The following is a 13,927-nucleotide window of genomic DNA, read 5'->3' on the forward strand; positions in this document are numbered from 1 at the left end:
TCCATTAACATCCATCGTCTTTAATAATTAATCAGATCAACGCAATCCTCGTTCTCTCACCATGTGCTTGGCCTTTTGAGCTTTCGTCCTTCGCTTAGTTTCCTTAAGTGGACCGCTAACGCAATCTATGTTGTTCCTTTCTCCAGATAGGGAGCCATGCTTTGTGTTTCGCTCAACGATACCTTGTCTCGTGAATCTCTGATCTCCTGGAAATCTGCTGCAGTCTCCTGGCGCCCACCTATACCTTAACAGCGGAAGCAGCAGAAGGAAAGGAAGCAGCAAACACCGTTGGTAGAGGGAGAACAGAGCCATTACCTATCGGCAGCGAAAGCTCCATTCCGAGAATTATGTCCGATTCGGTCGAGTCAGAATGGTCGGATTCAATCCCCTCCTGCAGAACCATGTCATTTCTGCCCTGCAAATCCGAGTGTCTCCCTGGCGATACGACTCCCACTACGTTCCGAGACGATGAGCCGGGGTTCGACTCCTCGCCCGCCCGCAGATACGCCGGCAGTGCCCAAAACATCGCCATTGAGCGTTTGGTAAAATTGAAGCAGGAACTCAGAGCTCTTGACTCGGAGTCGTTCTGGAACCGGCTCATGGAGAGCGTCACCTCGATCTGCAATGCCCAGTATGGCTTCGTAGCTCGCAAAGTCCAAGACCATGAGCTCGTGAGCTCGATGGGAGATCACAAGCCAAGTCTCTTTGGCACTGCATTCTATTACAATGACGGATATCAGACAGTTGGGATGCACAGGCACAGGTATTTTGCTGGGGGCAATCCCTTGTCACATATGGACCACGAGAAACCATGTTTGATCCCGGAGAATCTTGAATCTCTTAGTGCTTTCTGTCCGGACAAACTTCCGTTTTCCGCGGACGGATACTTGGCTGTGCCACTCTTCTTTCAAACGAAGTGTATCGCCCATCTCGGTCTCATGTGGTCCAAGTCTGGCCTACAGAAGCGAAGTCTACCGTGGTCATTCCTAGAGATGATCCTGTATTCGCTGGAGGATTTGGTTGTCCAACAGATTCATAACGATGCCGAGTGTCCGAAGCTCAATGAACAACCGAAGAGAGGAGCCACGGGCGCCCCCGGAAGTGTAAGAACCGTCGATAATATGGACTCCAGCATTTCCAATTGCTACACCGAGTTCACGACTCAGCCCCTCAAGCCGTATGCTCGAAGCTTGTCCCATGAATTACGAACGCCAATGCAGGGAGTTGTGGGAATGCTGGACGTCATGCATGCCACCGTACGAGATGCCATGCAGGGGAAACCTCCTGCAAATGGATATGTCTTCCAGTCTCTCAAGGAAAGCATCGAGATGGTTCAAGGTTAGTTGCAAGGAAACATCTTTCAGGAGCAAGCCGCTAATGCAACCGAAAAACAGACAGTGCAAGACGGGCGGTTGAGGCTGCAGATAATGTCGTTCATGCCTACGATCTCAATATGCAAGTTCCCAAAACCCCCCAGCGGGAGCATGAGAGCGATCCATTCAGTGGCCCGGTCCAGTCACCGATTGAAAGTCGGCCAAACATCTTCACTGAAGGCAGCAACGTTGCAGTTAACCCATACAAGCGGCGACGAAGCAATCCCGCTGACTGGAACGAAGCAACGACGCCAAAAGCTAAGGCGCCCCGGCGCTCGGCCAAGAAAGAGCTGTCTCCGCGGAGTGAGGATGTCAAGAATGCCGTTTACGAGAGCGAGCAAATCGTTCACGCAAATCCCTCCCATCGAATCGACGAGGTCATGGCAGACATGGTGGAGACGCGTCCCCCGTTAGCTGTGAGGAGATCGGCACCCCATCTTCTGCTGGAAGGCATCAATCTCAATATGAGAAGTCCCTCTCTGAGAGTCACCAAGCTTCGTGACCTGCTTCGACTGGTGATAAACGAATCGCTCCATGTCGGCGGCCGACCTGATTTTACTCTTAGCGAGGCTACGGAGCTAGGAGAGCGGATTGAGGTTCGGACACGATCTTCCAACGGGGAGATTTTCTCGAAGACTATCGTGTGGAGCGTTGACGAAGCGCTACCGGAAACTTTGCTTGTGGATGACAAAGACCTGGCAAAGTTGATTTCATGCGTCTTTCTAAACGCAGTGAAGTTCACAAATAGTGGTATGATTACAGTCAGCGCAAAGGTCGGTCCTAATGTCGGTGAAGTCTTCATCACCGTGCGAGATACTGGACCAGGTATACCAGAGGCATTTTTGCCCAAGCTTTTTACACCTTTCGCAAGAGAAGATGCGTCCATCACTCGGAGCAAGGACGGCCTCGGTCTCGGACTCCTGGTCGCTAAGGGTCTTGCGAGGAAGATGGGTGGTGACTTGATCTGTGTTCACTCGTCTACCTCTGGGCCCGATCATGGCTCCGAATTTGAAATCAGTATTCCCGTCACTCAGTCCAAGTCAAGCAACAAGCCGGTAGCTTGCATGGCAAGTAGTTTGACGCCTCCTGACGGCAGCGATCCTTCGCGATTGAGTACGACGAGTACTTCGAGCAATTCCGGCCCCGAGCAGTGCATGCTGTCACCCTCGATTCGCCGGCCGAGCCAGCCGATCCAACAGCCGTCCCCAAGTCTGACCGAAGAAACTTCGTCTCAGACATCGACCCCCGTTCGCTCCGTTTCCACCGCGAAATTTATCCGCCCTTCAATCAATAGGGATGCGTATGACGAGAAGCTCGGACAGAAGCACCCGCTCACCTTCCTGGTAGCTGAAGACAATATGATAAATCGACGGGTTCTGGTCAGCATGCTCAAACGGCTTGGGTACCATGATATTTACGAAGCTTGCAACGGAAAGGAAGCCGTGCGCGTAATGCAGGACATTTTGGCATCTCAGAAATCCAAGACCTCGAGTCGGTCCTCCGACAGTCGGAAAAGGCAAGCAGAGGATCAGTTGGGAGACTGCGCATGTAAGCGCACGAAACCAGTCGATGTCGTCTTGATGGACCTCTGGATGCCGGAAATGGACGGTTATGAGGCAACGTCGAAGATCCTCAGATTAGTAGATGAATACCAGCGCCAGGCCCTTCAGAAACAACCGAACTGTCAGGCCAATAACTTACTGCTGCCGCTCCCCACGGTCCTTGCCGTCAGTGCAGATGTAACGGATGAGGCTCTGGGACGTGCCTCCAAAGTTGGCATCAAAGGCTACATGACCAAGCCTTATAAGCTGTCAGATCTGGAACGATTGATCGTTGAGTTCTGCGGCGAGGGGACGAGCCCTTGACCGGATGAATATATTATGACACCTGACACGATTCGCGTTGCTACTCCCGGCGGCTCCTCGCCTCTGCCTTTTGCATTTTATGGTTTGGATGCCTATTTAATGTTCTCTATACCCAGTTCCGTGTAAGATGAAACTCAGGCACGGACCCGTTTTGTTTTAATTTTATGATGGGCGATACATCTTTTTTGTTGGTACATCATTTACGGCCGATGACTGAGACAAGATCACGACATATGAATCCATTTGCATTCCGATAATAGATGGAATTGGCCATCTGCTAAGCACTCCGTTTCTCTGGTACAGACTACATGAAGAACGCACAGAGGGCACTGGTTTGTAAACCAAGTCATTACATCCATATCAAGCTCAATCCACAACTATAACAACAGAACGCTGGAAATGCAACAGATAGGACTCAGGATAGACTGTTCCAGCCCGCAAGTGTCATCACAGGTCATTTCCTTCTCGTTGTCTCTGCTAACCCAACAAACAAGCGTAGACAGTCTATATTTATATGTCCGTCTTAGTAGCTGGGTGGTCCGAAGATATACTCCATAGTCCGCAGATATATCAACTAGAGATGATACAGATCGAGAGAAAGGAATGCTACTGCCCATGCAACAGATGTCCGTCGACTAGTTTTCCTCTCCTGCGCCCGATTCTCACCCCCTTACGTCAGCTTCTGCTTGATGAAGAAGGACCGGAGATGTGACAGTTGCCAGGCACATGTAGCGGAAAGCACGGCAAGTTGGATGAGGGTCCAGCGCACAACTCGGGCGTTAGTAGCCTCGGATTGGTCACGGAATTCAGCTTCACGCTCCTATGATCGAAAAAGTCGCAAATCAGCAACCGCCATCCCCAAATTTGGAGAAAAACGTACCCGTTGGAACACCTGCTCACGACGAATGTCCTGTAACCGCCCATTGAGATCCCTGACCTTCTGCACAATATCCTTCATCTTGTCCTTGTCCTCGGTCTCGATCTTGCTCGTCTCGCCGATGGCAATGTCCAGGTTCACTCTGACGGCGCCAGCGGGGGTACCGGACAGCCAGCCGCCCAGGGCAGCGTTGGTGTCGGGCGTAAGACAGATTCTGTGCTGGCCAGCGTCGGCGGCGGAGAAGGTGAAGCGGCCGGCGTGGCCGTCGCGCTTTGAGACGACGCGGTGGTCGTTGTCGAAGGTCTCATCGACGGTGATGAGCATCTTTAAGCTTGGGTCGACCGAGAACGTGTTGGACTGCTGGTTGATGACTTCGGTCTTGAAGTTCCCTGCTCATTCCGAATACATTTTTCAATTAGCAATCAATCCACAATAACAGAGTCAATAGAATGACCATCACGTACCAACAACCAGAGTGTCCTTGGGCAGATCCTCAAAGAAGCATTTTGTTTGACGGCCGTCCATATAGAAGTAGAGGGCATTGGCGGGCACAGCAAGACAGAGCATAGCACATAGAACCAGGGCTGATGAAAGCCACGAGGCCGATGATCTGGTCGGAGCCATATTGAAGATCCCAATTGAAGTCAGGACGACAATCGATGCTGGAAGAGAAACTGGCGTTGTTGATGGTTGATGTTGAACTGAAGATCTGGCACCAACGACGGGACGGCCTTGGCGCGATCCGGAATGGAGGAAACCAGCCGTTTTCTGCGTGCCGGTTTCCTTCTTTCAGCCATCACGGTCGGCATCTCATCATTGATTCCATCTTTGGTTTTTCTGTTGTTCTCTTATCTAGTACTCTGTCTCTAGAGTTACTCGATCATCTTGCGAACTTCTAGATTGACTGAAACCTTTTCCGGTGATTTTAATCGCCATCATGGCCGCCGCCGATGTGCGCGACATGCTGGATTTGCCCGCAGAGGGCCAGCCTCGACCTCACAAGAAACAGAAGGTGGTCGAGAAGAGACCAGGTCGGTTTGCATCCATCATAAATTCCACCAGATACAGACACTGATATCCAGGCCTCAGAGGGGATTACTCGCGAGCTCTACGCGCTTCTAGGCGAAAGGGCGCCTCCGATCGCCATCAATGAGAACCGATACAAGGGACGGCCGAAATGGATGAGCAAGCTCAGAGTGCGCCCATGGTATGCTCTTGATTTGCGGAGATTTGATGTTATGACTGCGCTGATTATATTCCCTTACCAGGCAAATGACTCCTTTCACCAACAATGCTCGATCGGATGGGCTTGTTCTGCGTCACTGGCAAAGACAACCCGAATCCGCAAAAGCACCGGCACTTGAAGGACCTTCGGAGATGGAGGTCGATGAGGCGAAGGTGGAAGGAGGGGCTGCAACACTAGAACAGGAATATACATTTGCAAAATACAATGTCAAACCTCGAGTACCGAGACGCTACACGGACGAGGAATACAACCGGCACTTGAAGAGCGATGAATGGTCGCGGCAGGAAACGGACTACTTGATGGATCTCGTCGAAGAGTACGACCTCCGCTGGGTCGTTATTGCCGATCGCTACGATTTCCAGCCTCAGCCCATGGACGCCGAAGCGAATGCGACCGCGCTCGTCCCGGCTAAACGGTATCGAACAATGGAGCAGATGAAGGCGCGGTACTACTTCATTGCCGCATCAATGCTTGCGCTGGAACATCCCCCATCAGAAATGTCCGAGGCCGAATTCGATCTGCACGAGAAGATGATGAAGTTCGACCCAGACCGCGAGCGGGCTCGCAAGGAGCTCGCTGCACTCCAACTAAACCGCACCGCAGACGAAGTACGCGAGGAAGGCATACTTTTGGAAGAACTCAAACGCATCACATCCAACGAGCAAAACTTCATGACCGAGCGCAGGGAGCTCTACTCCAGACTCGAAGTGCCCATCAGTGTGGGTAATACTACCATGTACCAGTCTAGCCAGGGCTTATCCCAGCTCCTGCAAACCCTCCTGCAAGCCGACAAGAGCAAGAAGCGACGCTCCATCCTCGGACCAGAAGCCGCCGCTCCCAGCCCAGCAGGTCAAACACCTACATCGAACGCCCCAACCAGCGCACGCGACAGCCGAGCAGATACCCCCAGCCACGCATCCGCCGCTCCATCCAGCAAGAAGGGATCCGTCGCCGCCGCCGCCGCTGCCGCCGCCGCAGCAGCAGCAGCCAAGGAGCCGCCGCAAACCGTCAAGACGCTCACCCCGGCCGAAGAAGCCAGGTACGGCGTACAGCACCACGAGCGTGTCGCTCCAGGTGTGCAGTTCCGAAGCGACCGCGCACAGAAGCTCACTCAGGCCAAGTCCAACGTGCAGTCTCAGAAACTCGCCACGGCGCTGGCAGAGCTGGAGATCCCGCCGCGTCTGCTTATGCCTACGGAGCGCGTGTGCAAGGAATTCGAGAAGCTTATCCACTCGGTCAACCTGTTGCTTGATGCGCGCAAAGTGTCCGAGAAGATCGAGAGCGAGATCCGTGTTCTGGAAGCAGCCAGAGAGGAAAGAGAGCGCAAGACGAAGGAGGTCAAGGACAAGGGGAAGCCAGAGGTCAAGGCTGAAGAGGTGGAGAATCCTGATTCTGCAGCTGGAGACTCTGCTACGGCTGCTCCCGCGGAAGAAGAGCGTGCGGATACGGGACGCAAAGGTGCCGAAGCCGGCAAACATACGGATCGGAGTGCGGGGGACCGCGATGGTGTGTCTCATAAACGCTCAGCCAGTGTACTGAGCAATGGGAGCGATAAGAGTACCAAGCGGCAAAAGAAATAGCTGCGTCGGTGGGATATCTGGCGTTGATGTTGGTGGTGTTGGTGGTGCGTTCTAATATACCTCTGTACGACTACATGAATTGATATATTTTCTGGCCCATTGGCAGTCTTCATATTCTCTATGTGCTAATAGGGATAACATTCTGAATTAAACAAACTGCACGGTCCCATGGGTGTCACTGCTGGCCTTGAATAGACAGACCGAAAAAGGCGTTCTTTGATGGTCCATCAGACTACGCCCGGCGCAATCCGCGTTCCATCTCTCTCTAAGTTGAGGATCCATTCCTCCAGAGAACTTCACTCTGGGTCAGAATACAATTCGAGGCAGTCTTGGTACATGCTGGCCCAATCATCGATGGTTGATTCCGGGTCATCGCATTGGAGGTGTTCCTCATTGTTCCCATGGGAGTGCTGGACCTTGGGTCGTTCCAAAGCATCTTGTGAGATTATGCAACCTTCTTTGTCTTGAGAAGTACTGTGTGAATTCTCTTCCTTCACAGTATGCTGTGACGAAGACATTGATACATCATCGCTCGCAGGATCGCGGCATCCCTTCCGACTAGGGGACCTCAATTTCATGGTTTGTGCTCCCTTCTTCCGACCAATGGCGTATTGACAACTAGGATTGGTTGATGTCATTGTACGCTTATGTCCTCTATTCTTAGGATTGTGCTGTTCCATTCGTTGGCTTTGTGGTGACTGTAGTTCTCTCGCAGATTCCGTAGAACTGTCTCGGAGACTCTCATTAAAGGCTGACGCACACTCCCCCAATGCATGACGCTCACTCACACAGTCGCTCGAGCAGTTTCTAGGTTTCAGACTACATAGAGCTCTTCGGTTATCAGACATTTGAGTGCCGGCGTGATTATTTCTTCGATCTGCGAACCTACGCCAGGTGTGAGAATTGATGACAGAGTCGCAACTCGCAGAGTCGCTGGCATTTGAAGATCTGATGAGAGCAGTTGCGTCAGACCAGCGGGAAACTCGCAAACGATCAATAATATGCGCAATATGGGGTTTGGTCGATGACTCCCCTCGTGTCGACGATGCCTTGCCGGAGTCTTTCTCTGCAGTTTCGTCCTTGTCTCCATCTACCACAGTATATCCATAGCCGAGACGTCGCCCTCCCGACATCCATCCAATACTGACTTTGCGCGGCGACGTCATTCCGCTGCTCAATGCGACGGATCCGAGGGAGGTTATGGACCGGTTCAAATCAAACTGTTCGGTAAATCTGCTCTTCAAAGCATCTGTTTTGCCAAGAGAGCCGTGATCCAAAGACAGAACATGACTTTCCAAGAGTGATACGCTTCGAGATGAAGCATTAGGGGAAAGAGCAGCGAAAGGTGTCCTGCTACAGCTGATTTCTCTCTTGTTTTGATGCATAATTGTCTTCTCAATATTCGCTGGAACGTCCGCGGACGTAGAGCTAGTCCTTGGAGAGTAGCACGAAGACGCTTGCCTCGCATCTTGCACCCCCAGCTTTAATACTCCTCCATCCCAGACCGGTGTCAATATTCTAGCGGGACTTCCAAAGCTACCGCCTTGGTATTGCGCGGCCGAAGTACCGGAGGTGCTGCCGTTTGGGTTCTCGTAGCTTGATTGACTGGGAGATAGGACCAGAGGTGAAGTTGACGCAGACGGCAGCATCTTGGAGATGTCCAAATCTGTGAGATGGATCGATTGGCCTTCGGATGTCGATACTTGATGTGGTTGTCTTCTTTTTGTGATAAGCAGTTTTGGGGAGTGCTCGATTGACGGGCTGACCAGATTGAGAGGATGGTCTGGGATATTAAAGCCACGACCGGGAGATCCTGGCTGTTCTTGGAGTGTAGGAGAGATGATGTCCTTGCCATCGAAGATGTTCAGGGATGCTGCTGAAGCCGAAGCAATTGGGACAGGGCCGCAGTCCGCATTGTTCTTGCCGGGGGTTGCTTCATTGTTAAGGCCCGCGGAAGGACGAAGACTCCCTCTGGCTTTAAGGCTTTGGACACTTGGTTCGTGGGAGATAAAAATGCCATGCATTGCCTGCGGACTCCAGCCTTCATGCTCCGGTGAACTGATTGACACTTCTGTCTGCTGATAAACCGGACACTTGTCGTCCTTTCCATAAAGACTGTTCCCTTCGTCGCGGTGGGGTTGCGCAGGGGTTACACCCTTACGACCGATGCTGGCCGCAGCCTTTACATTGTCCGCAATGTGAATTGGAGTGGAAATGAACTGCGCATCACTGTCGTAACCTCTTTCGCTCATCAAGCCGCTTCCAAACTCATGTGGTGTGGCAACGGCGCCGTTGTACTTCGCAGACTTCGAAGAGATCGAAAACAAAGAGGTTCCGGATCTCCTGTCAGATCTTCGTGAAGCCACGTTCAGTCTCCTTGAGTCTCTAGAAAGCCTCCTTCGAAGCCTTTCGGAAAGCCCTTCAGAGGAATGTCTTGGACTCTGAGGTACGATCGTATATTCATTTGCAGATGAAAGGCCTGGTCATGTCAGAAAGGGTGTCCGCCACAGATATAAGGAGCAGGTCGTTCTCAATCACCTCTTGGATGGTCACCTAGGAAGAGTGGTGGCTCAGTCTCATTCAGTTGGTATGGTTGTTCAGCAATGGACGATGAGGGGGATTTCCAAATCCTTCTAAACCGACGGCAGAGAAGGAAATCCATTGAGCATCAGTGAGGTTCCCGTGCACACAGGATGTGATCCTTGCAGACACATCAATCGCTGTGTAGTTTGCTGAAGCGATGCATGTCCCTGAGATGTGCCGTAGATGCCAGGCTCAGCCCCGAGACTCTCATGAGGACGATCATGGATGCTCAAAACGGAAGCATCGAACGGTTGTCTGGTGGTGAGGGTCAAGAAAAGGAAGGAGGCGTCCATGTTCTTACTTTCTCTGGCTTTCGAACTGACAGCTTTGCGATTCTTTCTTCCTTGCTAGAAGAACACCTATAGGACGTCATTGGCTATATATATATCATTCGGCGATGTAAATGGATGTCTCTGACCGAGTCAGTCTACATCGGAGGAGCAGTAATGCGCCGAGAATTACGCGTCGAAGTGACTTTCCGTCACCAATAACTGATAGGCATTTGCTCGTCTCATGCTAAGACTAGATTCTGCACATCCCGCTGGGAACTCGTAGACTAGGAGTTTTCAAAAAGCGGTCTAGGTACACTCGCAAATGTACTTGAGGTCTGTCCCATTCAGATTGACAAAGTCGTATGTAGATCAGCTTCCCTCCTATTATTTGGTCCGTAAATTCGAGTCTACCAAGGACACCTAAGCTTGAGTCTGAAGCAAGTCGGGTTGTTTCCATCCAAGGGTCTAGTCTGACAACCGCATCACTCCTACTCATATAATGATCAATGGACCAGTAACCGTGCTATATCACCACTCTTGCAAGTACTCCGTTCCTATAACCAAGATCAGGCTTCCTCACTCTTCTACAGGATGCAGAGGACAGCTGTTGAAAACCCAGCTGGTGAGAATCTGTATGTATGGTAAGAACCAGTAATCTGGTACCCATGTACTGAAACAGTCCCTAGGTACGGTACCTAATTAGTGGCCGATCACGGACCCCGAGCCGGAAAGGCCAGCGTTCTCCGATATCCCACTACGGAGTATGAACACCAATTATGGGTCCCCAAAGTCTGGATGCAATGGATGGAGACTGACAGATTCTGGAGGAAAACCCATCACGCCATTTTGACTCATGACTACTTGGGTATGGTCTGGAAGAGTTTATCATACTCCGTACATCGACGGTCATTGAAAACATCCGCTTTATTACTATTACCTGTCATAATAAAAACACCTAATAGCTCCGAGTCTTACCAGCCAATTACCGCCGATTACCCCTCCATTCCCCTCCAACTTACTGTCTTTTTCTCCCTCGTGCTGCTCCTATCTATCGGCGGGCCCACATCGAGGGGGCTTCCCCTCCATCCTCTCTGTATCCCAATATTAAATATTCCCCCATCCCTCTGTCTGCTTCTTCTCTTCCCTCTTCCTCTTTCATCCCTCCCTCTTCCCTTTTTGAACTCACCTCTCTTCAGCAAGAGACTGATCTCTCTTGTCTGTTTCTTTATCTTTTTGTGTGACTTCAATTCATCCCTCTTACCATTCCTCCTTTCTCCTTCAAGTTTCGTATCCTCTTCCCTCTCACCCTTCGTTCGTATCACACATCATTCAAAATGGTTCAATCGTAAGGATCCACTTACTCTCTTGACTGGTCAACGGTTTCTTCTTGACATGCACTAACATTTGTGTCTGTAGCGCCGTTTTGGGTTTCCCCCGTATGGGAAAGCTCCGTGACCTCAAGAAGGCCACCGAGGCTTACTGGGGCGGCAAGATCTCTCGTGATGAGCTCCTAAGCGAGGGAAAGAGACTCCGTGCTGAGCACTGGAAGATCCAGAAGGATGCTGGTGTCGATATCATTCCCAGCAACGACTTTGCTTTCTACGATCAGGTCCTCGACCACATCCAGCTCTTCGGCGTAAGTTCCCCTGACCCGTTAAGGCATTCTCCGCCAGGTAATCTAACGAAGTCATTGAACAGGTCGTCCCTGAGAGATACAGCAAGTACAACCTTCACCCCCTGGATGAGTACTTCGCCATGGGTCGTGGTCTCCAGAAGCCCGCCTCTGAGGGCCAGCCCGCCATTGACGTTCCTAGCTTGGTATGGTGGCCTCCTCCAACAACCACTTGTTCATAAGGTTCCCCATTCTAATACGATATGTACAGGAAATGGTCAAGTGGTTCGACTCGAACTACCACTACGTCAAGCCTACCCTCCAGGAGAACCAGGTCTTCAAGCTCGCTGCCAACCCTAAGCCCGTTGCTCAGTTCCTCGAGGCCAAGGAGGCTGGCATCGTCACTCGTCCTGTCATCCTGGGTCCCGTCTCCTTCCTGACCCTCGCCAAGGCCGACCGCGGTCAGAAAGTTGACCCTATTGACAAGATCAACGATCTGGTTCCCCTCTACGTTGACCTCCTTGCCCAGCTGAAGGCTGCCGGTGTCGAGGACGTTCAGATTGACGAGCCTGTTCTCGTTTTCGATCTCCCTGTCAAGTCCAAGGCTGCCTTCAAGCCTGTTTATGAGAAGCTTGGTGCTCTCGGTGACAAGGCTCCCCGCATTGTCCTTGCCACCTACTTCGGTGACATTGTCCACAACATTGATGTTCTTCCTGCTCTGCACAACCTTTATGGTATCCACGTGGACCTTGTCCGCAACCCTGAGCAGCTCGATGCTATTATTGCCGCTCTTGGCCCCAAGCAGGTCCTCTCTGCTGGTGTTGTTGATGGTCGCAACATCTGGAAGACCAACTTCAAGGCTGCCATCGAGAAGGTTGAGCACGCTATCCAGAAGCTTGGCAAGGACAGAGTCATTGTCTCTACCTCCAGCTCTCTCCTCCACGTCCCCCACACCCTTGAGAGCGAGAAGAACCTCGATCCCGAGGTCCGGGATTGGTTCAGCTTCGCTGTTGAGAAGACCCACGAGGTTGTTGTGATCGCCAAGGCCGTCACCGAGGGCCCTGCTGCTGTCCGTGACCAGCTTGAGGCCAACGCTAAGTCCATTCAGGCTCGTGCCTCTTCCGCTCGCACCAACGACCCCAAGGTCAAGGAGCGCCAGGCTGCTGTCACCGAGGAGATGCACAACCGCAAGTCTCCCTTCCCCATCCGTCTTGCCGAGCAGAGCAAGTCCATCAACCTTCCTCTCTTCCCCACCACCACCATCGGTTCCTTCCCTCAGACCAAGGAGATCCGTATCCAGCGTAACAAGTTCACCAAGGGTGAGATCACCGCTGAGCAGTACGAGAAGTTCATCGAGCAGGAGATTGCCGAGGTTGTCAAGATCCAGGAGGAGCTTGACCTCGACGTTCTCGTCCACGGTGAGCCCGAGCGTAACGACATGGTTCAGTACTTCGGTGAGCGCCTCACCGGTTACGTCTTCACCACCCACGCCTGGGTCCAGAGTTATGGATCTCGTTGCGTGCGTCCTCCCATCATTGTCGGTGACATCTCGCGTCCCGCTCCCATGACTGTCAAGGAGTCCAAGTACGCCGTGTCTATCTCCAAGAAGCCCATGAAGGGTATGCTTACTGGCCCCATCACTTGCCTCCGCTGGTCTTTCCCTCGTGACGACGTCCACCAGTCCGTCCAGGCTCAGCAGCTGGCCCTTGCCCTCCGTGACGAGGTCATTGACCTGGAAGCCGCTGGTGTCAAGGTCATCCAGGTCGACGAGCCTGCTCTTCGTGAGGGTCTCCCTCTGCGCGCCGGCAAGGAGCGTGAGGACTACCTCGCCTGGGCTGTGCGTGCCTTCCGCCTGGCTACCACCGGTGTCACCGACGGCACTCAGATTCACTCTCACTTCTGCTACTCTGAGTTCCAGGACTTCTTCCACGCCATTGCCGCTCTGGATGCTGATGTTCTMAGCATTGAGAACAGCAAGTCTGACGCCAAGCTGCTCAAGGTCTTCGTCGAGGAGGCTTACCCCCGCCACATCGGTCCTGGTGTCTATGACATCCACTCTCCCCGTGTTCCCAGCGAGCAGGAGATCAAGGATCGCATCGAGGAGATGCTTCCTTACCTCCGCCCTGACCAGCTCTGGATCAACCCTGACTGTGGTCTGAAGACCCGTCAGTGGCCCGAGACCAAGGCTGCTCTGACCAACATGGTCAATGCTGCCAAGTTCTACCGCCAGAAGTACACCAAATAAATGGTGTGACTGGCTCTTTCAATAAACGGGGACGACATTCTTCAACCTGTCGCTCCGGAGACAAACGAAACTTGTTTTCGTTTTGTTAATGTGATGAGTTACGACGATGATACCAAAAGTTCAACATAAGGGTTCAGGGTTTTGTATTAGAAAATATGGGTGGGGGTCAACGGAGTTTMAACATTTACGATTTCAACATCGGCGTTCAAGCCATACATGACTGCCTCCTATATGCGGTCAGCATTTCCTTCGGTGGGATGTTTCTTTTTTCGCT

General features: G+C 52.1%; 5 protein-coding genes across 5 annotated transcripts; 3 read left to right on the forward strand and 2 right to left on the reverse strand.

Annotated features, from left to right (window-relative positions):
• Positions 1-401: 401 nt before the first annotated feature.
• Asppvi_000855 (ATP-binding response regulator) lies at positions 402-3,238 on the forward strand (the record flags this gene model as incomplete). Its single annotated transcript, XM_043297160.1, has 2 exons — positions 402-1,338; positions 1,395-3,238. The coding sequence occupies 2 exons, from the start codon at positions 402-404 to the stop codon at positions 3,236-3,238; spliced, it is 2,781 nt and encodes a 926-aa protein (XP_043153095.1).
• Positions 3,239-3,908: 670 nt separating this feature from the next.
• Positions 3,909-4,739, reverse strand: Asppvi_000856 (emp24/gp25L/p24 family protein; the record flags this gene model as incomplete). The annotated part of the gene is made up of 3 exons (XM_043297161.1): positions 3,909-4,058; positions 4,119-4,504; positions 4,580-4,739. The coding sequence occupies 3 exons, from the start codon at positions 4,737-4,739 to the stop codon at positions 3,909-3,911; spliced, it is 696 nt and encodes a 231-aa protein (XP_043153096.1).
• Positions 4,740-5,052: 313 nt separating this feature from the next.
• On the forward strand, positions 5,053-6,941 carry Asppvi_000857 (swr complex subunit; the record flags this gene model as incomplete). The annotated part of the gene is made up of 3 exons (XM_043297162.1): positions 5,053-5,146; positions 5,205-5,322; positions 5,384-6,941. The coding sequence occupies 3 exons, from the start codon at positions 5,053-5,055 to the stop codon at positions 6,939-6,941; spliced, it is 1,770 nt and encodes a 589-aa protein (XP_043153097.1).
• Positions 6,942-7,237: 296 nt separating this feature from the next.
• Asppvi_000858 (uncharacterized protein) lies at positions 7,238-9,193 on the reverse strand (the record flags this gene model as incomplete). The annotated part of the gene is made up of 1 exon (XM_043297163.1): positions 7,238-9,193. One exon carries the CDS (start codon positions 9,191-9,193, stop codon positions 7,238-7,240), a length of 1,956 nt encoding a protein of 651 aa, XP_043153098.1.
• A 1,937-nt stretch (positions 9,194-11,130) lies between these two features.
• On the forward strand, positions 11,131-13,653 carry Asppvi_000859 (5-methyltetrahydropteroyltriglutamate--homocysteine S-methyltransferase; the record flags this gene model as incomplete). Its single annotated transcript, XM_043297164.1, has 4 exons — positions 11,131-11,141; positions 11,213-11,432; positions 11,495-11,614; positions 11,680-13,653. 4 exons carry the CDS (start codon positions 11,131-11,133, stop codon positions 13,651-13,653), a joined length of 2,325 nt encoding a protein of 774 aa, XP_043153099.1.
• Between the last annotated feature and the right edge of the window lie 274 nt (positions 13,654-13,927).

This window comes from Aspergillus pseudoviridinutans (assembly GCF_018340605.1).
Source record: "Aspergillus pseudoviridinutans IFM 55266 DNA, scaffold_1, whole genome shotgun sequence".
Taxonomy (NCBI): Eukaryota; Fungi; Ascomycota; class Eurotiomycetes; order Eurotiales; family Aspergillaceae; genus Aspergillus; species Aspergillus pseudoviridinutans.